The sequence below is a fragment of the Cydia pomonella genome, chromosome 20 (assembly GCF_033807575.1).
Source record: "Cydia pomonella isolate Wapato2018A chromosome 20, ilCydPomo1, whole genome shotgun sequence".
Taxonomy (NCBI): domain Eukaryota; kingdom Metazoa; phylum Arthropoda; class Insecta; order Lepidoptera; family Tortricidae; genus Cydia; species Cydia pomonella.
Window position 1 is genome coordinate 7,158,380 of NC_084722.1, and position 27,204 is coordinate 7,185,583.

Consider the following 27,204-nt stretch of genomic DNA (forward strand, 5'->3'; position numbering starts at 1 on the left):
ATCTAAAAATAATAATCATGTGCATTTAACTGATAAGATGTTTAACACTTTCTGTCATGTCGACAATAAAATTGCTAGTCTCATTGATACATATCAGATTCAATAGATGAAGCGCAAGCCAGCTGTCACCGTCACCACTTGGTACCACAAATAAAATAAAATAAATAAATAAAATATCGATAAACTATCGACATTTATTACAATTTCAATTTTACTTGAAAGGATTTACACTATACCTAAAACGAATAACATAACTTTATATATTCTTATCAACCAATATGTTTCTGTGAATTCGATATTACTTACAATAATGAACGGCAAAAATTTATTTGTACGTTTAATGATTTAAAAAAAGTATGATATTTACTTAAATCATGATTATTTATGTATTAGGTGCCAATATCGAGCATAAGGCCCCTTAGGCATGAAACGCCATATACATATATAAAAGTTACATTAAACACCTGTTACATATTGTGATAGTACTATAATATGTATAAGATATCAAAGCTGCTTATCGCTGTTTAGCGACAAGTCCGCCGGTTGTTACCTACACTGTAAGACTCCAATGAATTCTCGGTAACTTTTATTTTGTAGTGTGCAATAAAGTATTTTTTTATTATTATTAAAGCTTCAATTAATCGTTATTCCGTTCCCCTGTGTAGAGCTTATCGATATATAACATGATTAAAAACGACTTCTTCACATCCCTAAAAACCCATACATACACGTTTTACGCACTCATACACAGCCGTGTAACCACCAAATTGGCTACGACTTGATATGATTGATGGTTATCCTTTGACAAGAGTGAAGTGATACTAGCAAAGAATATAATGTCCGGCGTGAGACAACGAAAACCAATCGCTACTCTTGTTTTAATGAAGACCTACCTTGGCGTGTACATGTATATGCTTTCACTCTAAATTTTTGACAACCATTGTAAAAAACCGCATCACGCAGTCGCGCCAAAATAAGCGTTCAAATCAAGGGCAGTCTTGGTATTCGGTTGCAATAATGACGGATCAAAAAGTTTTCGGTGTTAATATTAAAATAGTATCAAAAGTAAGCTAACACAAAATTAAAAGACTTACAAACTATACAAGTGTGCGCTCATTGCTTGATCAAATCAGCGTAAATGGCCGCCGTTGCCAGAAAGGTAAGTGGATTAATTTTTGGTGGTTTGTGTAATGCATTTCAAGTAAATTTTTCCAACTTATGGCTCAAAGTTAATAGCTACCTAAAACATTGAAGGCAAAATCGACTCAGTCCAATGACCTGCTGTTCGAATCGTCGATGATCCCAAACTCACAAGCGGTATTACCCTCTAACCTTTGAGTCTAAGGAGAGACTTTGCCTCGTTATGTGTGTTCTACCGCTTGTACAGTCAGCGTAAAATACTTTGTAGCAACCAAAGTAGCCAAATAGTTCGGTACACCATATATTTAGTATGGTGTACCGAACTATTTGGCCACTTTGACTGCTACGAAGTATTTGACGCTGACTGTACAGTGGGCAGTGCTCTGAAGAATTGTTTGACATGATGCCCACGGCAATTTTCTAACACCGCACCGCCCGCCGTCGGCAGGGTGTTCATCCTCACACCCTAGAACCCAAATGGTCGCGCACTGTGCGGTTTGAGAGGAACTTCCTCCCGCGGACGCACCGGCTATGAAATGAGCTACCTGTCGAGGTTTTTCCGAAGGTCTACAGAATGAGGTTCTTCAAAAAAGGAGTGTACAGATTTTTAAAGGGTCGGCAACGCGCATGTAACCTATCTGGAGTTGCAAGCGTCCATAGGCTACGGTGACTGCTGATCATTAGACTGGCCGTATGCTTGTTTGCCACCGTAATGGTATTTATTTTATTTAATCGTATGGCATTATATTGAGGGCAATCAGAGTGTAGCCTTGAGGTTGCTAAGCCAGGCAACTAAGTCAGGTGTCACGATGTTTAGGTCCTCAGGAGGCCCAGGATATGAGTGGAGTGGGCAGCGCTGGAAAATATGTTCGATGGTCTGCTCTTCCTCTCCGCATTCGCAAAGTGGGGAAGCCGTCCATCCCCATTTGTGTGTGGCTGAATTGCAGCGGCCATGTCCGGTTCTCAGCCTGTTCAGGCGGCACCAGATTTTCCGAGGAAGGTCGAACCCTTGTGGTTTTTTAGTCGGGTCGGATATATGGCTGTTCTGTGTTGCCGAAGCAGACCAATCCGCTTTCCACCTATCCGAAATGTTAAAGCTGCTCAGACTCTCAGCTGCAGTACAGGGTGGATTCCGGGATTTTAATCGCCGAGGGGGTAGGCGGCAGAATTCCTCGTGGGCAGGCATTACGGGGTTATTCGTGATCTTCTCAGCCTCCCTCTTTAACGCCTGGAGTCGTCGGAGGTGAGGAGGCGCAATGTGACTCAATGCCGGCAGCCAGTGTACGGGTGTAGATCGGATAGTGCCAGAGATGCAACGCATGGTCTCGTTAAGCTTAACGTCCAATGTATGGGTATGTGCACTTTCAAGCCACACTGGTGCGCAGTATTCTGCTGCCGAGTACACAAGCGCGATGGCCGAGGTGCGTAGGCAATCAGCTGAGGCTCCTCAGCTCGTGCCGCGAAGTTTGTGGAGAAGATTGTTCCTCGTGGCGACCTTCTGTGAGAGTTTTGATAAGTGGTGTTTAAATGTCAGTGATCTATCCAAGGTGACACCTAAGTACTTGGGACAGGGGGTGTATTTAAGAGCTTCGCCATTCATATAAACAGCTGGCTGGTATCCGGCCAGCTGGTTAGTGAGATGGAAACAGGACACCTCAGTCTTGGACGTGCTTGGCATGAGTCTCCACGCTCTGAAATACGCGGCCAGGGCTCTTAAGTCCGATGTCAATGTTTGGGCTCCCGATTCGAAATCTTTGCTCTGGGTAATGAGTGCGATGTCGTCGGCATATATAAACCTGTCAGAGTCTGTGCGTGGAAGGTCAGAGATGTACAAATTGAAGAGTATTGGTGCCAAGACTGAGCCTTATGGCAGGCCGTTGTTAAGCTTGCGTTTTCGGCTCTTTTTGCTACCCAGGAAAACCCCGAAGACTCTTTCAGACAGCATATTGGAAATTAGGTTGACCACTTGTCTGCTAGGAATTACTGTCAGCATCTTGTGGATCAACCCTTGCCTCCAAACGGTATCGTAGGCAGCTGTGAGGTCGATAAACACTGCACTAGACTTTAGGCGTTTTTGGAATCCGGCTTCTATGTGGTTAGTGAGTGACAAGACCTGGTCGACGCAGCTTCTGCCTTTTCGAAAACCAGCTTGCTCAGGTGGAATTACAGGCTCCACGAAAGGTTCTATCCGTGTTAAGAGAAGGCGTTCTAGCAGCTTGAGCGTACAGCTAAGAAGAGCAATAGGTCGGTAGCTTTCGGGAAAGTGTTCAGGTTTACCTGGTTTAAGCATTGCGACCACTTTTGCTAGTTTAAAATCCTTTGGCAGGATATTATTTTCTAGAACGTTTGAGAACATAGCTGTAAGCCAGTTAACCGCAAGAGGTCCCATATGCTTTAAAAACTCATTGAACATCCTGTCGGGGCCAGCAGCTTTATTGTTCTTGAGTTGCTTGATGGCATTGATGGTTTCGTCTATGCTGAAAGATCCAGCCAGCTCATGATTTAGTGGTGAGTTCTTCTTGAGCGCTGTGAGTTCTTTCCGAATTTTCTTTGTGAAGACAACATCACGTTTTGCCCGCGTGAGCTCTACCATTCTGGATGCAATGGAATCTGGGTGGACACTCGGGCATACTGTGCCATTAGGCGCGTGCTTTCCGGTGAGACTGTTTAGCGTTCTCCAGGCCTTTCTGCTGGATCGCTTAAAATCCATGCCTTCCACCGCAGCTTCCCATTTAGCTTTACGACTCTCGTCTAGGGAAGCAAGTAGTTTGGCGCCAGTGGTGGGGAGGCCTGTGGTCTGGAACTCTTTGTAGAGGTCTTCGCTTGTAGGGCTCCATCCTGGTATGTATTCTTTCCTAAAACCCCTCGGTATGCTACTTTTTGCCGCCATGAAGGTGAGTTCGCTGAAAAAGCTATAGTTGGAGGCTACTGGTTCCAAATTGGCTGAGGACAGATTCAGGTCCAAGTGTTCCTTAAATTTGTTCCAGTCCGCCCGAGCGAAATTCCATCTCGGTAGGGGCATCGAGTGTTTTAGAGGTATCTTTGCACCAATCTCCACGAATACGGGCCTGTGCTGGCTGTTGGGAAAATTCGACAATACTGAGCGGCTACAAGGGAGTGGGCGATCGAGGTGGTCCCTGGACACAAACACTAAATCAGGATTGTAGTCCTTTTTCCACCTAGCAGAATGAAAAGTGCCTTTATCCTTAGCGTCAAAGACCAAGTGCAAATTGTGTATGTCCGCCCATTGGACTAGGTGTTCACCATTCGCATCCACTGTTGCATATCGCCAGTTTGTGTGGTGGCTGTTAAAGTCGCCGACGTATACGCTTGGATGTTGTTGGATGGGAAGCAGTTCTGTAGACCATGAAGCGCTCGGGGACTTGTAAACATTTGCTATAAAGATGTTATCCACCAATATGACAATGTAGTAGACACAATCTTCAGCGCCAGCGGAGACAAACTGCACATCCGTGATTGTTGACCTGACAAAGGTGGATATGCCATGTTTGGGATGGTGTATGGCTTTAACTAAGGTGTACCCGGGTAATTTTGCTCTTCTTTCAAGATCTGCGTCATCCCTTGTGTGTGTCTCCTGAATGTTAACAATGTCAATCCTACACTCCTTTAGTACCTTTAACAGGTAGTCACTTTTAGCTAAACTTATACCTTCTATGTTTAGTTGTAGAATGCGTACTGATGGTCCGACATCCCTTGTCTGAGGGCTCTGGGTAGAGCAGCCTCTCGGTGAAGAAATATCGCATGTATTCGCCATTGTGTAAATACTTTCTGATAGCCTCTGATTGCCTTGTTGCCTATGGAAAGGCGTATACCGTAATGGTATAAAAAAAGGGAACAGCGGATTTTAAAGACAATTTTTCTTGCGGGATCCTTATAATTCTTATACGAGTAAGCATAGGATTCAAACCTTCTTCTTAAACGCTGTATGTATAATGAAATCATTAGTAAAATGGACCCGAATTGTTTTTTATTGTATTTTCCACGGAAGAGACACCCGTTTTCCGTAAATTTAATGACCCAAATCATATATTGAACCTGCAATAGGGAGTTTGACTGCTTTACCTTCTATTCAAGGTACATAGTAGGGAATTATTCCTGGAATAAAATTCTACCTTATGATAAGCCAAGTTATAAGCAATATGTTTGCCAAATTATAATGATGAAAGATTCTGGTTTTAGCCACTTAGATATCATGCAAAAAAGCATACATTTTGTTTTAAAGCCTGTCTAATTTTACGTTTTTTTTTTGTTTATTGGTTATCATATGTATTTTTCGTGTTACGACTTTATATGTGACCTCAGTCAAGAACACAGTTACATCAGACTTTTCAAGGGACTTTTATAACCGGTATGATATAGGTAGTTAAACGCTTTCGTAATATTACGAGTATTATGGATGATTATTGAGAAACACATATTTCAAGCGCGACACCCAAAGCAAAAATGCAGTTGTATCTATCAGGCCAATTATAACGTACACTTACAATATACTGCTATTTTTTTTAATTTATATCATGTTATTCAGTTACCGTGCGTCTCCGCGCCAATACAATAGTACTGGCGAAATGCGCGGTAACTAAATAATATAAATAAATAACTAAATATTGTAACACTTTGGGGTATCCACCCAGTGTTATAAACAGCTGAGTAGCATATTATATAGGTACTTTATAGGTTAGAAAATGGTATGTTTGTTTTGGTAAGATTTGGTAGTTGAAATGTCTTCGACACGGATGTCATAGTGGGTCAGTCAAGGACTGAGACCTGTAGTGATATTTTCAACTTTACCTATACGCTTTTAGCTATATTGAGTGGACAAAACTTACCGGAGCGGTAGGTCAGTCTGTGCGTTCAGTCCGTTGCATTTTGCGCATCCATGTCGTGTTCCTGCGTTGTGCTAGGACACAGGCACTTTGTTTTCGTTGTGGTATATACATTTCACAATTGAAACACCTTTTAAAACATAGAAATACCACGTATTAACAGTATGATTTCGATAAAACCGAGCAGTTGTTTATTTCAGCGGTAGACACTGACGGCTGTCAATGTCATTTGGTTTTTTTGTCCATGGTTCCGTAACAGATGGTCGGTCACACTTGTTGTACGACAATAAACATATACTTGTGGTTCTTTTATCTTTTTATAATTTCCAATTATTAATAAAGTCCGTATTATTTGCTTCCCAAAATGAGTAACTCTTTTTATTGTTGATGTTTCGAATTATTCCGAGGGTCAAACCGGTCAGTCGCCGTATCCATTGAATGGGTAGGTTTTCATTCATCAGTTTGTCTATGGTTTCTCGGATTGGAATTTTGATAAATCATTGTTCGATCGATCTTCAAGATGTGAAGGATATTAGAAAATCTTTCGGCAATCAATCTTAGGGGTATGTAACCTACTTGAAGGTTTTATTTCCTAAAACTGTGGTAAATTCAAGTTAGTAATCGTTAATGTAATTTTGTTACAGCTCGTCCCAAAATGTGCATAATTTAGCGTCTTAGAGCCTACCTAAAATGGCGGCTGCTAATCTTTTTCCTTCAATTTAACATAACTTGGTGAGTTTCCACACTTTTTAAATATATAAAGAAGGAAAGGCGGAGGTAGTGTGTCCTTTCGCAAATGGGTTAATATAGTGTTTTATGTGGATTTTCCAGCAAAACCTAATGTAACGTCAACCACCTCTTCGTTTTGTCACGCGGTCTGCAGGCGCCGTCGTTGGTATAGGAAATAATGGACCCGGCATAAACCCCGGTAAGTCGTTTAATCGCTTCATTGCCGTAATTTAAATCGCGCTGTGCCTCAGTTTAAAATATAATTTTTCTATAAAACTAAACGTGTTAAAACATAATTTTTTTTAACCTAGAACATTCTCTTTGTTCTTAGGGTTTTTTTCTGGACCCTGGTTTTTTCCTGGACCCTGGTTTTTTCTGGACCCTGGTTTTCTAAGGCTGTGCCATCCGGTGGCAGCGTTCTTCTTGGCAGTGTCCGTGAAGTTAAGACTTTTATGATATACCTTTAGTTAAATATGGACCCTTTATGCTGAACAGGTAACCTGTAATCCCTGTGAGCAATTGCTTACTGCTAAACATCCCCGGAGGTTGGGGCATAACTTTTACTGTAGACAGTGTTATGTTAGTAAGACAAATTTTGATATTGTTGTCCGTAGACACAGAGATGCCTATGATGTATTAAGTGTAAATTTCAAGAAATAGTGTTGTCACTAAGAAGTATTTAGTATTACTTATTTACTAATAATAACTCGTGTTGACCGTAGCGGGTCATATATATTTTAGGAATAAAGGTGTATATTAAATAAATTTGGGATTTTCATTTGGATATGTCATGCGCTTGATGAGAGTAGTATCCTGGCGTCCTACCTTAAATTTTTGGATACCTATTCTCACTCCATAGTGGCCTGAACCACGACCCTATCTATGATTGTAGTTAGCCGAAGGTATTTGTGAACTTTTCAGTAGTGAAGTTTGGTGAGTTCTGGATCACTCCATAGAAACACGTTTCCTTCTATGGAAACGGTCTTTAACAATAATAGAATCAGATCTTCTCCATATCCAGGGCTCACCCACACCTATTACAGTGGTATGCCCAACGTATGGCCTATGGAGTATGACATGTCCAAGTGAAACATTTTTGCATTATTTTAGTATTAAGGTTATTTTATGTAAAAGGGATTGCAAGTTATTGTTTTAAATTGTTGCTTGAGTTGGAGGTTAAACTTATAAATTTAACCAACTTATAAATAAAACTATACTACGCTAAATAATTAGCCTTACATAAGAGAAATTTTCTCACTATTTTAAAATACTTTAAAAGGGTTAAAATCTAATAAAGTTTTAACTTACTTTAAAATATTACAATTCAAAACTTGACACTGACTTACTTCTGATATTAAATATCAATCTTAAAAAATGGATTTCCTAAATGCGGGATGTAAAATCATACATTTACATAAAGACGAAATGGCACATGAACTGGCGATTCGCAGACTTCCGGTTAATCCTGTATCGCGTCGGTCCAGCTTATGTCATGCGTTAAAACAGACTGCAGATTTAGCCAAAAAGGGTAGTTTGAAGTGCCAGGACTTGTTAATAAGTAACGAAGTTGCCGAATTGGAGCTCTGCCAACGTAAGGTAGAGGAAATAGATTTAGAAGCGAAAGGAGACTTAACGGCGTCGGCGATTGATAGACTATCCTCGCGATGCAAATATCTGTTGTGTCGTGTTTCACGGTTACCTCAGGAAACCGAAGCGGTACTTCTGTTGAAAACATTAATTACTTCTTTATTAGATCGGTTGAATGAGCAAGGCTCTTCTGCGTCGTCTGGGTCAGATGATGATTTTCAATCTCCTAACGAATCTCGTTTTGTTAGGGAAATTATATATAAAGCGGGTGTCTGAATAACCTACTCTTTTTCCCAACTTTAAGATTGAAAATGATAAACTCTTCCGTTACTCTAAGAATAAGTATCGTCTGACAGCTCAATTTGACTGGAAGCTGGTACTTCCTTATGAGCATCGTAATGAAGTCCTAAATAAGTGTCATGATGATCCTACAGCAGGTCATTTTGGCGTGGGTAAAACTCATTCCAAAATAGCCGACATATATTATTGGCCTACTTTATTTCAGGACGTGAAGGAATACGTCGACTCTTGTGAAATTTGTAAAACTTATAAACCTGTTAACTTAGCTCGTCCTGGTTTGATGGGTAATCCACGACGTGTATCGTCGCCAGGCGAAGCAATATCTTGTGATATTCTTGGTCCCTTTCCTCCATCTTATCTGAGAAATCAGTATCTCTTCGTATGTGCTGATTATTTCAGTAAGTATGTGACTTTGTTTCCACTACGCAACATAACTGCTAAAGCTATTGTTAAGTGTATGGAAAAAGGGATATTCCTTATACATGGGGTTCCTAAATATATATTCTGCGACAATGGTGTTCAATTTACTTCCAAAGACTTTCGAGACCTAATGTCCAAATATGATGTCCCTCATATTTTCTATAACCCTAGGTATCATCCTCAGACGAATCAAACGGAACGAGTGAACCGTGAACTAGTAAGAACCATTGCCTCATACGTGCGTTCTGATCACCGTAACTGGGATAAGAACGTATCGGAAATACAATGTGCATTGAATACAGCTCGTCACGGAGTAACTAAAAATACACCGTATTTCCTAACACATGGTCGTCAAATGATTCTAGATGGTTCCCTTTATAATAGCGAAGGTCCCATAGATCAAAACGCGCTCGAATTAGATACCAGTGGTGCTTTTTCTGAAAGACTTAAAGAGCTCAAAACTGTATTTCAAAAAGTGCGTAACTCGTTGATTGCCTCCCATGAACGTAATGCTAGGTATTATAACATGAGGAAGCGTCACGTAGAACTGGAAGAAGGACAAATCGTTTATAAAAGATGTTTCCCATTGTCAAATGCAGCAAAACATTTTTCTGCTAAATTAGCGCCCCGTTATGACAAATGTGTCATTCATAAAAAATTGAGTCCTCTTGTTTACTCTTTAAAATCCTTAGAAGGAAAACTTCTAGGTAACTTCCATATAAAAGACATTGTACGTCCTGGTGAAGCCGAGCCGTCTTCCTAGCGGTACTCGTCTTAACACCAATTGGATACTTACACTTGAGAATATCCTATGTGATACTAAATATTGAACGTACCTACTAAACTGAAGGCGACCTGGCACAAGCTGGTTTTCATCAGACTGGGTATTTGTTCCATGTTTTTGTTTTTATTGGTACCGGGTGCACACGGACCAACATTAATCTTTCATGTGTCCTTATAAAGACATAAAACTTTAAATAATCTGAATAAACTGCAGAAACTTACTTTACTTATAAACCCTAAACGGGCCTATTACATGAAATATTATTAATTATTGAAAAAGGGACTACGTTCTCGCTAAACTGTACTGTAACTGAACTTTTGTTTGTAATTTTAGGAATTGTGTAATAGCTAGAGAATGTAGCTTGTTACATATTTCCACTACTGTCGGTGATAGGCAATTTCTTTAATAAAGGGAAGGTTGTTAACGTTGCCGTCTTTGACGTTTTCTTTTAGGTTTAGGAAAGCGCGCACTAGGAATAAGAAGGTTCGAACCAAAATTAGTCATTAGATTTCCTTGGTCGAACTGATCATTCACCAAGTCATAGGTATAACTTTGGTTGTAAGACTTGTTTTTCTTTATAGATTATCTATGGTTTCTTATTTACGTTTCGTAGGTTAAGGTGTTCACTTCCTATTGGGCGTATAGCATTAAAAAAAAAATTTTTTTTGAAAAAAAAAATTTTTTTTAACCCAACTAAAGATGAACTGTAACACTTTGGGGTATCCACCCAGTGTTATAAACAGCTGAGTAGCATATTATATAGGTACTTTATAGGTTAGAAAATGGTATGTTTGTTTTGGTAAGATTTGGTAGTTGAAATGTCTTCGACACGGATGTCATAGTGGGTCAGTCAAGGACTGAGACCTGTAGTGATATTTTCAACTTTACCTATACGCTTTTAGCTATATTGAGTGGACAAAACTTACCGGAGCGGTAGGTCAGTCTGTGCGTTCAGTCCGTTGCATTTTGCGCATCCATGTCGTGTTCCTGCGTTGTGCTAGGACACAGGCACTTTGTTTTCGTTGTGGTATATACATTTCACAATTGAAACACCTTTTAAAACATAGAAATACCACGTATTAACAGTATGATTTCGATAAAACCGAGCAGTTGTTTATTTCAGCGGTAGACACTGACGGCTGTCAATGTCATTTGGTTTTTTTGTCCATGGTTCCGTAACAGATGGTCGGTCACACTTGTTGTACGACAATAAACATATACTTGTGGTTCTTTTATCTTTTTATAATTTCCAATTATTAATAAAGTCCGTATTATTTGCTTCCCAAAATGAGTAACTCTTTTTATTGTTGATGTTTCGAATTATTCCGAGGGTCAAACCGGTCAGTCGCCGTATCCATTGAATGGGTAGGTTTTCATTCATCAGTTTGTCTATGGTTTCTCGGATTGGAATTTTGATAAATCATTGTTCGATCGATCTTCAAGATGTGAAGGATATTAGAAAATCTTTCGGCAATCAATCTTAGGGGTATGTAACCTACTTGAAGGTTTTATTTCCTAAAACTGTGGTAAATTCAAGTTAGTAATCGTTAATGTAATTTTGTTACAGCTCGTCCCAAAATGTGCATAATTTAGCGTCTTAGAGCCTACCTAAAATGGCGGCTGCTAATCTTTTTCCTTCAATTTAACATAACTTGGTGAGTTTCCACACTTTTTAAATATATAAAGAAGGAAAGGCGGAGGTAGTGTGTCCTTTCGCAAATGGGTTAATATAGTGTTTTATGTGGATTTTCCAGCAAAACCTAATGTAACGTCAACCACCTCTTCGTTTTGTCACGCGGTCTGCAGGCGCCGTCGTTGGTATAGGAAATAATGGACCCGGCATAAACCCCGGTAAGTCGTTTAATCGCTTCATTGCCGTAATTTAAATCGCGCTGTGCCTCAGTTTAAAATATAATTTTTCTATAAAACTAAACGTGTTAAAACATAATTTTTTTTAACCTAGAACATTCTCTTTGTTCTTAGGGTTTTTTTCTGGACCCTGGTTTTTTCCTGGACCCTGGTTTTTTCTGGACCCTGGTTTTCTAAGGCTGTGCCATCCGGTGGCAGCGTTCTTCTTGGCAGTGTCCGTGAAGTTAAGACTTTTATGATATACCTTTAGTTAAATATGGACCCTTTATGCTGAACAGGTAACCTGTAATCCCTGTGAGCAATTGCTTACTGCTAAACATCCCCGGAGGTTGGGGCATAACTTTTACTGTAGACAGTGTTATGTTAGTAAGACAAATTTTGATATTGTTGTCCGTAGACACAGAGATGCCTATGATGTATTAAGTGTAAATTTCAAGAAATAGTGTTGTCACTAAGAAGTATTTAGTATTACTTATTTACTAATAATAACTCGTGTTGACCGTAGCGGGTCATATATATTTTAGGAATAAAGGTGTATATTAAATAAATTTGGGATTTTCATTTGGATATGTCATGCGCTTGATGAGAGTAGTATCCTGGCGTCCTACCTTAAATTTTTGGATACCTATTCTCACTCCATAGTGGCCTGAACCACGACCCTATCTATGATTGTAGTTAGCCGAAGGTATTTGTGAACTTTTCAGTAGTGAAGTTTGGTGAGTTCTGGATCACTCCATAGAAACACGTTTCCTTCTATGGAAACGGTCTTTAACAATAATAGAATCAGATCTTCTCCATATCCAGGGCTCACCCACACCTATTACAATATTATAGGACATTATTACACAAATTGACTAAGTCCCACAGTAAGCTCAATAAGGCTTGTGTTGAGGGTACTTAGAAAACGATATATATAATATATAAATAGTTATAAATACTTAAATACATAGAAAACACCCATGACTCAGGAACAAATATCCATGCTCATCAACGAATAAATGCCCTTACCAGGATTTGAACCCGGGACCATCGGCTTCGTAGGCAGGGTCACTGGGCCAAACTGGTCGTAATATGATTCATAATATCATTTTAATGTCAAATTGTTCAAATTGGCCTGTAGAAAGCTCCCGTGAAACTGAAACGTGTGTCGCGCGCTCGATCAGCATAGGCTCAGTGCTCCGAGATCCTCAAAAATTGGATCGAAACATGTCGAGCGTTTATTCCACTTAATATACGTAAGTAACCTGTGTTTTTTTGAATAAACAATAGTTATGTAAAAGAAGTTGAACCATTTCATTCAATAATTTGACTTGTTCCCTAGTTATATGGATGACAGTGTCATCTCGAATATAAATCTCTAGCTGAATCGGAACTACCGACTAGGACTAGGCTAAGTGGACGTTAGGCACAGTAAGTGGGATAGATAAAAAGATATTTATATACAAATGCGTGTATCCTGACTTAATCATCAATGCAGAGTCGAAACCACAAAAGCTAGAAAGTTGACATTTGTAATTTGTTTTAATTTATAATATGTACAGATTGCATTTATAATATGTACAAGAGGTAACAATCAATTTTGCGAAATTCAACCCCTAAGGGGGGTAAAAAGGGGATAAAATTTGTACGGGGGGTCAAGTTTTATTTTAAGCTAGGAACTTGAAACTTCGTATAAAGACGATTTATATGATACAAGAAAAGTAATTTTAGCGTTTATGAAAATTCATACCCCAAAGTAGTGAAAAGGGGGTTGAACGTTTGAATGAGGGACTTGAAATTTAGATGGAAACACGTTATTAGAACACAAGAAAAGAAATTTCAGCGTTTCTCAAAATTCTACCCCTAAGGGGAGTTAAAAGGGGGTGTAAATTGAAACGGGAACGATTTGAGTAGATACTTAAAATTTTTAGGAAGACAATATTAGAAAGTACGAAAAATTGTTTCACTGTTTTTGAAAATTCATCCCCTAATAGAGTTCAAAAGGGGTTAAAAGTGTGTATTGGGAAATAAATCCATGCGAACGATGTTGTGGGAACAGCTAGTATATTATAAATATACTCTGTTACGCAATAAACTCATACAGTTAAAAACTATAGGATAGCCAGGAAATCTCTTTTTACTGGTTTTTCAACCACCCCCAAATATTTGAACTTAAGCAAAACTAGAAAATTTCACTGCTTCGGGCACGACTCAAACTTGCGATCTTTTTTTGAACATCGGTTTAAATCGTTTACCCACTTGCTGTTTTTACCAGACGTTCTAGGTAGTAAAATAATAAAATAAGTTCAATATTTTTTTAAACACATTCGAATTTTGCTAACTGTACTGGGAATATAACAATACGGTCCCTTGAGCAAGCCTATAGCAGTTGTACAAGAATATTATCTACGATAATGCTAAGCTAGGTCGGATACGTTCCCTTTAACAGAAATGTAGGTATACACGAGTAAATGTTACATATACTTGAGTTATGTACTTAGAGAACCATTAGCCTTAAACCAGTCAGACATTGAATAGAACACGCATGATATTTCCTTTCAGGTCGGAGAACATGTTACAAGCAAATTGCCATCGTTTGCGAACATTATAAAATCACAGTGTGGGAACGTGATATCATTTAGGTACATTACAAATAAACAGAACGATCTCCAAGTATCTTCGTTTTTCTGATCTTTTCCGCGCCCATCTACAGATACTACTTGCCATCCTTCTTCTGAAAGAAGGATTTTATGAACTCCAAAAATACTACAACGTAGCCCGCGAGCGCGTAGCGTAGGAGTCAAACGCGCCCGATAAGTCACAGGAAGCCGTTGCAGAACTTGCAACCTTTTATACAGGGTGTTTATTAAGTCACCTGCAAAAATTTACGGGGTGAATATATAGGTCACACTAAGCAACTTCTACGATGGGAACACCCCGAAATCGTGAAAAAAATGGCTGTTTCATACATGTTGACTGTCTGACATTGACATTTTCTGTGGGAGACAAAATGTTTTATTCGCGATTTCGTGGTTGGTCCCATAGTAAAAGTTGCTCAGTATGACCTATATATTCAGCCCGTAAATTATTGCAGATGACTAAATAAACACCCTGTATTTCCAACGTTGGTGAAAAGCACGCGCAGGATCCACGGTAGACCTGGAAGCCAATTCATTTGACCTAACAATTCGATAACAAAATGACGTACATTATGTTTTTGTTCTTACATATACTACTGACGCGAGCAATATGTACCAGTAGATTAAACAAAATGACATCATTTTGATAACAAAATTACGTGCATTACGTATTTGTTCGTAAATATACTGGCGCGAGCGATACGTACCAGCAGATTATAATGAAATGACATAATTTTGATATCAAAATCTAAGTTGCGCTGGTGGCCTAGCGGTAAGAGCGTGCGAACTTGCAATCTGGAGGTCGCGGGTTCAAACCCCGGCTCGTACCAATGAAAGAACTTAATGTACGAAATATCATTTCATATTTACCAGTCGCTTTTCGGTGAAGGAAAACATCGTGAGGAAACCGGACTAATCCCAACAAGGCCTAGTTTACCCTCTGGGTTGGAAGGTCAGATGACAGTCGCTTTCGTAAAAACTAGTGCCTACGCCAAATCTTGGGATTAGTTGTTAAGCGGACCCCAGGCTCCCATGAGCCGTGGCAAAATGCGGGGACAACGCGAGGAAAAGAGATCAAAATCTAAGTTAATAATGGCCTGGCCTATTAAATGGAGAGTTAGTCCCGAATAATGGTACATATACATGACAACGAGAGCAACGAAACTGAGTTAGTTTGCTGTTCTATATTCACTGGAAAAAAAAATGCAAACGCTATGAAAGTATGAGAAAAGTCCCGAACTTCTTTCATCTTTAGCCCCTAACACAAAAAAGATGGGTGTTATATGTTTGACGCCAATGTCTCTCTGTCTGTGATATCGTAGCTCTCTAACGGAAGGACCGATTTCTGAGCGGTTTATTTTAACGTGAAAGCGAGATTCCTTGCGGTAGTTCTTAACAGCATGAAATGATTTTTTTGGCATATAGCGTAGCGTTGTTTTAAATTTTATAATAGGTATTATAAAGGACCACTCACATATTTCATCATTAAAATGCATAACATAACGCTACGATTTTAATAACAAAAGAATAAAGTAAAAAGTTTTACATTTGAATCTTGGGTGAAGCAAATACTCAAAGGAAAGTGATCCACAGTACTTTGGTCTTTTGTGGCACACAATTTTTCACCATAGCAATAAGAATGTAATTAGTGTAAAACATAAGACATTAAAGTAGAAAGAAAACGTGTTTTACAAAATATATACAAAGCCTTTAAGTTCTTAGAATTTTATTGATTTAAATTACCCTGAGTTCCATTACTATGACGATTTCAATTCTAGGTTTAATGTCGATCAAGTTGTATCATTATGTCAGTGCACTGACCAGAGGCTAGTTGTGTGTGCTCAATAATAAAAGGTAATTTTTCAAGTTACTTTCTAAAATATTGTAGATATTTACGTCAAACGTTAAAACGTAATTGAGTTACAGTAAGATTTCTTGTGATTTATGACCCGAATTTAAAGTGTTTTTCACCACACCTCTACATCAGACCTTATTTATAGTGTTGTGTTCCTGCCGGTGAGTAAAGTTGCACGTGCTCAACGAGGGTGTACATTATTAGGGTCGGCAACGCCCATGTAATTCCTCTGTAGTTGCAGGCGTGATGTTTTTGAATGATATATATTTAATAACGTTCATTTTAATTTGTTTTAGTTCGATTTTATTTGATATTTTACAGTCAGTATTTTCCTCGCGTTGGTGAGGTAAAATTTTTTGTGTTTCATCCGTTACTAAATTTGTTTAACTCTCGTGCCTTGAAACCCAATTTTGGAATCTTTCGCTTGCTCGGGTATCAATATTAGCACGAGTGGTTAAACAACAACTTTACCCCTGTTAAACAAATACGTAGCGATTTTTAAACGCAACGGCGTTTTATTTGTCTCAATGGAAAATCTGTTTGCCCTTTGAATTTATTAAACCAGAATGTGCTAAACAATATAATGAGTTTTCCAATGTCACATACGGTTGTTATGAATGGTGAATAATTTGAAATAATTTGATGTGTCCTACTACTCCTACTAGGACACATCAAATTATTTCTAAAAGCAATTAGTTCAACGTGTGGCACATAATTAGAAAGGTCTATAAAGAAAACATTAAGGTTTATTTATTTATTTAATATTTATTGCACAAAGGAAAAAACTGATCGTACAAAAGGCGGACTTAATGTCAAAAATCATTCCTTACCAGTCAACCTTAAGGCAAAGCGGAGAGATTGAGATTGAAAGAAAAGGTTCTCAAGAACGTTTTTGGATGTAGTAAATACTTACTTTAGTAAATAAATACTTTTGTAGTAAATATTCGCTCCAGAAGTCAAAATGATTATGCGTGGTCTGACACGCACTTTACCAATTGTTTTCCTTAATATGGCTATTTCAGTTCAGAGTTAAGAGCTTTTTGACCAAAGTATTAGCGAAGGTCTCCGTTTATCGGGCATTTTGCTTTCGTATGTCCGGATGTTCTCCTCTACAGGTTGCAATTCTTAACCGATTATCGTGAAATTTCTGTTTGGCCCAGTGGTTGACTGGTAGAGAATGCCTCAAGGCATTAAGTCCGCCTATTGTACGTCATACTTGTACTTGTGCAATAAAGTTTAAATAATAATAATAATAATAAATTTTGTGAGCAGATTCTATTATTAAATCGATTTTTTTCAAAATGCGGAAATAGGCATAAAGAACTTAAACGCCATAGCTTATATGGTGCTTCACACCATTGTGAGTTCACGGTGATAACGTCTTAACGAACTAAGTATTTATACATATATATATAGCTTAAGCTTTTATATATAGCTTAATATGGAAGAATATATTTAAAAGCGTAGAAATAACGGTACTTTTTCTATGAAATTCCATTTTGGGAGAAAACTTTTTCACTAACTACCTAAATTTTAACAAATAACTATAATTTTGATGTCAATCACTGTAGCATAATATATTCTAGGTTTATATATTCACTTAAAAAAAAAAAAATTTTTTTTGTCTTGCAAATTTTTGCAAAAAAAGTCATTTATTGTCGCAAAAAAATAGTACAACGGATAAGCAAACAAGCACAATAGGGAAAATAGGGTGTAAGTCAAATAAAAAAATCTAAAGTTGTAGTCCAATGAAAAAGGAAAACCTATAAACCTCGTTTTTTACTGTGTCAATAATATACTAAAAAACCATGGAGAACGGACAATATTTAGAAGTGGAAAAATGATTTCGCTATTTGTTTGAACGATCACGTGATATAAACGCGAGGTCTACAGCTCACAGAGTCACTAGTATAGTAAGTATGTATTAAGAAGAACGTTTGTATTCTCACTTAAAACTACATTGTATCCTACACGCAAACGTATTTAATATTTGTACATACGGTGTGTTTCATCTGCATGTCTATCCGTGGCGGCAAATGGTCGACCAAAAAAAAAGGAATTAAGTTTTTTTTACATATTTGATTCCCGGTTGTGAGTAATATTTATTCAAAAATCTTTGAATGCAGTTCTTAATTTTTCTCACTGTGTCTAACTCCAAACAACAAATGTGACCGAAACCGGAAAAACGTCCCACTTTGTCCATAACCTGTTAAAAATAAGCATCCTTATGGCAAGCAACAAAGTGGGACGTTTTGCCGATTTCGGTCACAAATATCCGCGTCACTTACAGTTTCAGACAAGTATTCCGTCACGGCCCCATTAGGACGAAACACCCTGTTTATACAATCCATTTAAACTGACCTTGAATAATAACTATTTACTTACTGAAGTAGTATATTTGCATGTCTACACAGGTCGAAGGTTGATGTGTGTATAAAAGAGAAAAAGTACCCTTTCTCAAAATGGAAAGTGGACAACCGCTTCTCCAATACAAACGTAGTCCCAATTTCTCACTCTGGATATTGACATTATGAGAAATATTTTTTATCAATTTGTATAATTGGAATCCAATTTAAAATTGGCCACCTAGAGGAGAATAGCCGGATAGACATGCAAATGCATTTTTGCCCAAACTGACACGAAGATGCTTCGCATTAGCTCGGTAAATCAATATTATTTAATATTAAGTAGTTTCATTTTATTCAAGTAGGTAGCTTTATTTTAATGTTAGTTTAGTTTTAAGATGCAAAAAAACGGATTTAAAAAGAAGGCGTAGAGCTTTTTTGGATCACGTTAGGAACCATTATTCCGTTCCGTTATATAAATCCGTTTTTTTGTTGCTAAATTGCATCTTTACTTCAGTAATTCGAATCCTGAGTTTGTGACTTTCTTTTAGTGTTGGTAGGAACTCGAGTCTTTTGAGTCTTTCAATTTAGAAGAAGTCGTTTTGTTTTTACGCGATCAGAGCTTAAAAAACTTCTGAGTCTTTTAAGTCCCGAGTCGAGTCCTTGATTGAGTCTTTTTAAGCGCAACTCTAAAGGACTCGGGTCTCCGAATAAAGACTCGGTCAACAATTTTATAAGTTTTACCTAAACAACAGTAAAGGAAATAGGCTTTATTGTATGATTTATGTCATGTACATCCGAATTTCACATAAAGACAACGCATTTCGAATTTATTTGAAAAAAAAAGTGCTCCGAAAAGCACTCAAGTCTCTACAATCGGGTCTCTAATAAGTTGAAAAGAACTCGAGTTTTGTCTTAATTATAAGAGTCTGAAAAACTGAGTCGAGTCTTAAAGCAGAGGACTCAAAGGACTCGGGTCTTAACCAACACTACTTTCTCTGGGTCTAAAATGCATTTTAAAATATATAATAAATTTTGCACAGAAGCTAAATATATAAAAAATATTTCTAAAAATGAACAATATTATGCTTACTTGCAATAAAAGATTAAGATAAATAAAAAAACATGATATCTGCGCTCCCGGGCACGCACTCCCACCTCGCTCTCGCTTACGCTCAATGAGAGTTAGAGAAGAACTCTAACTTACTGCACCTTAATTTGTTTAGTTTAGTTTTAATGTATTTTGTATTAGTTAAATATTTAATTATATTTGTATGTTGATAAGTTCGTATATATGATGAAAAGTACTGCCAGAATCCTTCAAACATATTGTAAAAAAAATGCCAACACTGATAAAGAAATGGTCTTGAAAAAATGACAAGAAACTTACTATTATCAGCAATATTTTCACTGTAATCGCTGTAAAACCTTAACTGCTCATCTGAGGCCTAAGCCATCTATTATAAAATTGGTTAGAATGGAAAATGAACCATTTTTTGGTGGTCATACATCTAGCGTCTGTAGTTAGTGAGATATGGACGCTGTGCCTACTCACCTTTGTGTCAACTAATCTCGGTATCCCCTACTTTTAGATCCTACACCGTAATATCTACAAATCCCTCCCCTTAAGCAATCTTCGTTATACTTACTTGGTTTTCTATGTCTGACAATGAGATACCTATCATTTACGTTGCGCCTTGATAATAAGGACGCGCAACTTTGTATTGATAAACTAAACAGCCTTTACTGGCTATTTAAGTTTCTCTGTCTGGAATTATATATAACTACTGAAAGGAAATTCCTCTACTAGAATTTGTTTGGGTACCTACAGTTAACCATTATAAAATCCCTTCCTCCTTAAAATTGTTTTTATAAAATACATGTTTTGAATCGACTTCAAGACTTTTAAAAAGATGAATTCAATTCATCGGAATCTTTTAAACCGACATCAGAAATTAGGAGGCTCACAATACGTCGGGATCTTACTATATTCCCAAATTCTTAAAGTGGCCCGGGCCGATTAAGAAAATAAATTTTGATTTTATTTTAAATCGATTCGCAGTTCTTCAGACATCCTTTAGTTATAGTGCACTAGCTCTTATAAATCATCATTGAAGAAGTGGAACTGCTTGCGTTCAGCATCTATACATGGTACACTACTAAGCCTAAGTGTTTTTAGGTGACTTGTTGCAGGATGCTCATGTTATTAGCATTCGCGTGTGTGGCGCTGGCGTGGTGGGCGCGGTGGCGCGCGCGTCGCTGGCGGCTGCGGACACTGGCTAACCAGCTGCCCGGCCCACCAGCACTGCCCGTGCTCGGCAACGCCCTGATGTTAATTAGAAACCCAGAAGGTTATACCCAACCCAGACATTATATTCAATCCACCTCTTAGATAAATAACGAAATTGTCTACCGTTGTCCTGTACAAACTTGAAGTTGTTGAAGTATTGAAGATATCGTATACAAGTTTATTTTTCTGTGAGAAACGATCAAAGCAATGCTCGGAAAAATAATTGACTAAAAACGCTGAAATAAACTTTAATACCTACACGAAATAAAATGCGTTTGTACGGGATACTCTGTGGAATGCTTTAATAACATGATGACAGCTACTTTTCTGGCAACGTTCAAGACTCCATTAAATGTTTCGCTTACTCAGAACTAAATTACTTATAAGCACTCATATCCAAAAGCAACTAACTTAACTATCTTAATAAACACTTAACTTATTTTTGCAGAAATATTCATCACTTTTGGCAAGCTCAAGAAGGAATACGGCCGTGCATTCAGATTCTGGTTAGGACCCGATCTTAATTATTGTATCTCAGAACCTGATTACGTGAAAGTAAGTTATAATTATGAATGGTGTTAGTCATTTCATTTGTCATTCAAATGACTAATCACTAACATTAATTCATTTGTTAATGAAATAACATTCATTCATTCATTCATTTGTCATTCACTTTTAATCCTCGTCCTGATATTTTATTTTTTATCAAATCGTTGGTATAACTAATAACCAGTACCCCTAGTGTAACTTTGATCGACATCATAACGTGACGAACGCGTTTGCGTTAAGTGTCATTTTGTATAGGATTTTGAGTTTCCAAAACGTCCCGCTTGGCGCGCTCTTTCGAAATTAAATACAAAATGAGACTAAACGCAAACGCGTACGTCACGTTTGGAAATCGAATTTATTTACACTAGGGGTACTGATCACCACCTAAAGTAAAACTTTAACAGAGTAACTCTAAGAGTATCTGTTAAACATGCACCACGTAGTTGTTTAGAGTTCTCAAACATTTTTCTGGTACATGTTATAGTGAAGAGTTCATTTGATCACCTCAAAAATTGGGTTTGTATTATTACAGATTCTTCTTCAAAGCAGAAAATTAAATGAAAGAGGCCCGCAATACAAATACATGGTAGATTTCCTAGGTTATGGTATTCTCAGCGGATCAGGTTAGCAAGTTTCGTCCTTTGAACTTTATTAATTTTATCAATGTTGTTTTGAAAAGTAATATAATTTGATTATTTTGCACTAAAGAAAATGTAATTGTATGAACTCAAAAATTGTCAAACGCGAATATTAAAAGCAAAAATATTCAATCGTTAAGGTACCTAAATTGATAAAATGTTGATGCTACTACAATATGTATGTACCTAAGTAATATTGTTTTTGTATTAAGGTCCAGTGTGGCGTAAGCGCAGAAAGCTAATCAGCCCGAATTATAGCCATAAAGCTATAGAAAACTATAGTTATGCATTCAATGAAGAAACTGGCTTCTTACTGCAGAGACTCAGGGCGCGACCAGTGGGGAAATCATTTAATATCTACGAAGAAGTCGTCAACACAACTACCTACACGGTCTGCCGTAAGCAACATATAATTATAATCATTTGGTGGCAGAATAGTTAAGATAATAATCGGTATAGCGAATTTGGCTGCAAATATGTTTGTCTATTTCTTCTTAAACTCGTTTGCTTTTTGAAAAAATACCTATGTGGAAGAAATCCCTTATTACACTAATCTTTATACATCTGTTTCTTTGCTTTAATCATTATGTAGAAGTAGATACATGAATAATAACAAACAAATACTTACATACAAAGTTAGGGCCTTAGTTCTCAATATCTTTTGTAATTGCTTAACATAAGTATTCACTATTCAGCCCTTATTTCTTGACATCTCACTATTTAATTCAGCTCATGGAAATATTTTAGAAACTTTATTCGGCTTGAGCAGAGAACAGACGTTGAACCTCCCCTATCTTCAGGAAATTGTTAATGACACACATCAGTAAGTATTATCTGGCTTGTTAACTAATACGTTTTCTCTAGAATCTCAATACCTGGTTATTATCTAATTCAGTTTTATAATGCTATGGGAATTTGGATAAAAGTACTAATTTCAAATGATCTGGTTTCATAAACTTGATGAATGTTGTATATCATACTTCTCCCAATTACTTAATACCATCATCCCATACAAAAATAAAGTTCACAGTAGCAGTTTTTAAAATCGACTACCGGATCTAGTAATTGCCTGATAGTGGCGTAAACGAGTTAAAGATAACTCATGTTAGACTGGCCCGGGGCCGGGCCGGGACGTCTGACACTTCGTTTTCTATGACGGGTGATCGGTTGTCACGTAATGCTTTCTTTAGACAACGAAGTATCAGAGACCTCCATCTAACGTGAATCATCCTTATTGGACGGTAGAAAAGTATATGACGAAGACTGGTTTGGTCTGGTCAAAGAGCCTCGGTTTGAATAAAATTTATTTAATGACATGTTGCGTTTGAAGCTTCGATCTTCTAATTAGCAAGAAAACTGCCAATTGACCGATAGGTAATTAAGATTGTCCACGTTAGTTGCGTAACATGTTTAAATACATTTGTCATACTTTACTTCAGGATGTACGCGGAAGCGTTCATGAGGATGACAAAATGGTATCTACAAATTGAGCCTTACTACTGGCTTTCAGAGTACTACTCAAGACATAAAAAGTTCATACAAAAAACGAAATATATGGTGGAAGCTGTAGTCAGACATAGAGTAAGAAAACTAAATGATACAAGCTTAATTGAACTGGACGACAGCGAAATTGAGTTTAATAAACATGAAGTTTTTAGTACAGTAGATAAGTTAATTTTGGAAAAATCAATTGATTATGATGAGATGTTAAAACAAATATTTACTATATTTACAACGGTAAGTGTGTTATTATAATTATTATCTTTATATTGTAACAAAATACTTAGAAACCATAGTTAACAAGCATTTCTCTAGTTAATCTTTATAAATTTCAATACGCCTACTTTTGGCTGCATTCATATTTTTCACCAAACTTTTGAAACTGTGGCACTCAGTGGCACTGAAGTTTTGAGAATCGAGTTTACAAATTCCATCATTCATCATCATCATCATCATCATCATCATCATTGTACTGTTTACTCTTGAATACTAAAAGTACTGAAATATTTTTTTAGAGTCAGGAAACATCAGCGAATATTGCTTCTTTTCTACTACTGATGATGGCCTACCACCCTGAATCCCAGGTAACCGAGAGCCAATATTTTGTATTTAAAATGATATATCTGATGGCGACTGAACGTAAAAAGTTGAAAACCAAGAAAATAAATGATAACTAGAGCTATTGATTGATATCTGTATATATCTGAAAGCCTCGATATCTAAAAATAAATAAATAGAATTTCGTTTATTTCAGACTATACCTCATAATACATTAAGACCAACACATAATAATTGTTTACCTACAAGTTAAACGAAACATCATAATTCAAATCAAAATTAATGAAACCATTGAATTCGTTTCTGATTTGCCCTCACTACTCCATTTGGATTCTAAAACCCTGAATACAAATATTAGTCTTTAATATAGTATTTGATATAATATTATAACTTGGTTTTATAGGAAAAACTGTACGCAGAAATAAAGGAAATATTTGGCGGGGAAGACCGGCATGTAACCGACGAGGATGTCAAGCGCATGCCGTACTTGGACATGGTATTCAAGGAGGTCGTCCGGCTGTTTCCTATAGCGGCCATGGTGCAGCGTACGGTCATGGAAGATATCGATATTAGTATGTACCTATAGATCATAGGCAACGGAATATACTAAGATACGTATTGCAAAAAAATGAATTTAAGTTGTCACAGTACATAGAAAATCATTAGGTAACAATTTGAAAAATTACAAGAGTTTAAAAACTTACAAAACCTACTTTCTGGCGAAATATTATGGCAGCCAATTTCATAGCTGCAGTAGATAAATATATTTAGGTAGGTACCATCACGGACCACGAATTTTGATCCATTTAGGGTCCTAGCTAAATTGGTTGTCAATACTTACTCTCGCATCCTTAGCTAGTACGGTCACGTTACGCGATGGAGAGGCTGGTTGTTCAGGGCAGAGTGGATGGCACAAGACCTAGATTGCGGCCCTCAATGCGATGGACAGACCAAGTGAAAGCTATCACCGGGTCACCTTTGAATCTGTGCATGCGGCAGCCAATAAATAGAGAAGTATGGCGGGAAACAGCGAAAAAGGCCGTACAACGACCGCATAGACCACGACTACACTGACAAGAATATACGGCTAAGAAGAAGAAGAGACTTAATTTATGCAATATCAAATTTAGCTAGAACCCTTATTGGCTCAATAATCACGGTGTGTGACTGTACATTTAAATTTACCTTTACATAATTAATTCGAATACTTACGTTTAGCTGCACAGATAATGTAGAGTTTTAAGAGACCGTGTATATTTAGCTGCCACACTTTATACTTGTCTTTGGACTCCACTATAATATAAATATATTTACCTCTAAATACTTTTTTCGTAAACACATGCTACATGCCCATGCAGAAAAGAATAAATAAAACCATTATATAAGTAAGCAATAGGCGAAAACCTGCCACGAAATAAGTACATCTCAACATGATAAGGCTGTTGGTTGCCAACGCTGATCTTCCGATAAGAACACTAGATACATTTTCTTTCCAGGTCACGGCGTTACACTCCCGGCAGGCAGTTCCCTAGCGGTGCTGATATTCCACATGCACCGCGATGAGGAGTTCTGGTCGGACCCGGAAGCCTTCGACCCCGAGCGGTTCAGCCCTGAGCGCTCCGCGGCGCGCCACCCCTACTGCTACATCCCTTTCAGCTTGGGCTCCATGAACTGTTTAGGTAAATTGGTCTCCGGTCAGTGATTATATACGCTGTGTCACGTATATAGAAATGTAATGTAGCATTCCATACAATGTGACATTGCCGCTGCTTTCTTCTTCATCTTAGTGTTTTTTTAGCTTAGTAAGTAATGTCAAAAATTGACACAGACACTAGTTTTACTAAAGCGGCTGCCATCTGACCTTCCAACCCAGTGGAGACGCCGAGTACTGCTCTAACGGCAAACTAATACTAAATTGCTTTTACGGACGAAAGAGATGTTGCATCAGAATGAACCAGTTGTGGTGTAAGAGAGGCGCGAAACAATACCAACAATACGCACATTTTATAATCGTTTCAAATTTCCTGATATTTGAGAGCGTAATTTATGGCCATGGTTAAGTTTTTAGTTTCTTACAGGGCAGTAAATAAATATATATACTTAAGATTGATAATTCGTTTTCGGAAGACCGTGACCCGCCGTCTCACAATATGGGCCACAAGCAAAGCGGCATATAAAAGGTTTCAAGAGTAGCATCGGTGTTTAAACATAATTATATCTAACTTGTTAATCCGTGCCTTCCCTCGAGACCACATATTTTATGACTCCACTCTGGACAATCGAATAAAGAAAGCCAGAGTGCCCTGACCCATCTGGGGGCACGGCCGTACCCCCGCCAAGATGAGACAAAGGGCAAAGGGCAGTGCCTATCTTTTCTCGGTCTATCGGGTGACAGAGCTTTTCTGATTGCAAAAAAAGTGTTTTAAGCGGCACGAGGCGTTGTAGGGAGATTTAACACTTATTGTATTTAATTCTCTGTGCCTAAAATTAAATTATTTACGCAGGTAAACTAAACGCTTGCATTTTCTCGGCAGGAAGATACTTCGGCACCAAATTGGTGAAGACAATCTGCATTAGGGTGCTGCGCGAGTTCAAACTCACCTCCCCGGAGACCTACGCGGATCTCAAGCTGCTGTGCGCCGTGTCAGTGGAGTCTGTCAACGGATACCCTGTGTTCTTGAAACCTAGACTTAACTAATTTGAAATAAATTAAAACACATAAATAATGGTCCTTCTGGCTCAAACCGAGTACGAACTTCCAGAAATTTACGGCTATCTATGGCAATGTTAATGTTAGTAGGCGTGTCAGGCGACCATAGGGCGGGCTTGTTTGTCCCTCAAAGGCTAGACCTAGGAATTCAGAGAGGGAATCGCGAGCATTTTGGGGAGTTTCCCGGAAGTGGGTGATTTAAAGGAGATTTTTAAAGTTAGTTTTTATTATTTTAGTTTTATTTAGTTATAGCATGTTTGGGTTTAATAATAATAATAATAATAAGTCTCGACCAACACCTTGAGAGACTCTCGCTAGGTGGTTGGATCAAGGGTCAGATGCAGAAGGCGGTGATCTTGGACACGGCGCGGATAGTCCGGCGGTTCCTCTCCCTGCGGCCCTGACCACCGGCAGCTTGGGCCCTGCCCCGCTGCTGGCGGCACCCTAGGTTAGGTTTTTTATAATGTG

The 27,204-nt window shown here is 37.9% G+C and overlaps 1 protein-coding gene and 1 long non-coding RNA gene across 3 annotated transcripts; both read left to right on the forward strand.

Moving 5' to 3' along the window:
- Positions 1–5,937: 5,937 nt before the first annotated feature.
- Positions 5,938–12,014, forward strand: LOC133528986 (uncharacterized). The gene is made up of 3 exons (XR_009801084.1): positions 5,938–6,716; positions 6,816–11,459; positions 11,559–12,014. It is a non-coding gene; the product is annotated as an uncharacterized LOC133528986 (long non-coding RNA).
- Positions 12,015–16,085: 4,071 nt separating this feature from the next.
- LOC133528984 (cytochrome P450 4C1-like) lies at positions 16,086–27,006 on the forward strand. Of its 2 annotated transcripts, none has more exons than XM_061866535.1 (11): positions 16,086–16,145; positions 20,671–20,842; positions 21,230–21,336; positions 21,863–21,953; positions 22,181–22,366; positions 22,716–22,791; positions 23,408–23,705; positions 23,984–24,052; positions 24,430–24,598; positions 25,523–25,705; positions 26,561–27,006. In XM_061866535.1, exons 2-11 carry the CDS (start codon positions 20,686–20,688, stop codon positions 26,722–26,724), a joined length of 1,500 nt encoding a protein of 499 aa, XP_061722519.1. In that variant the 5' UTR covers positions 16,086–16,145; positions 20,671–20,685; the 3' UTR covers positions 26,725–27,006. The 2 variants fall into 2 exon arrangements, with proteins under 2 accessions (XP_061722519.1, XP_061722520.1); XM_061866536.1 differs by having other exon boundaries at positions 16,101–16,145; positions 20,685–20,842.
- Positions 27,007–27,204: the final 198 nt, after the last annotated feature.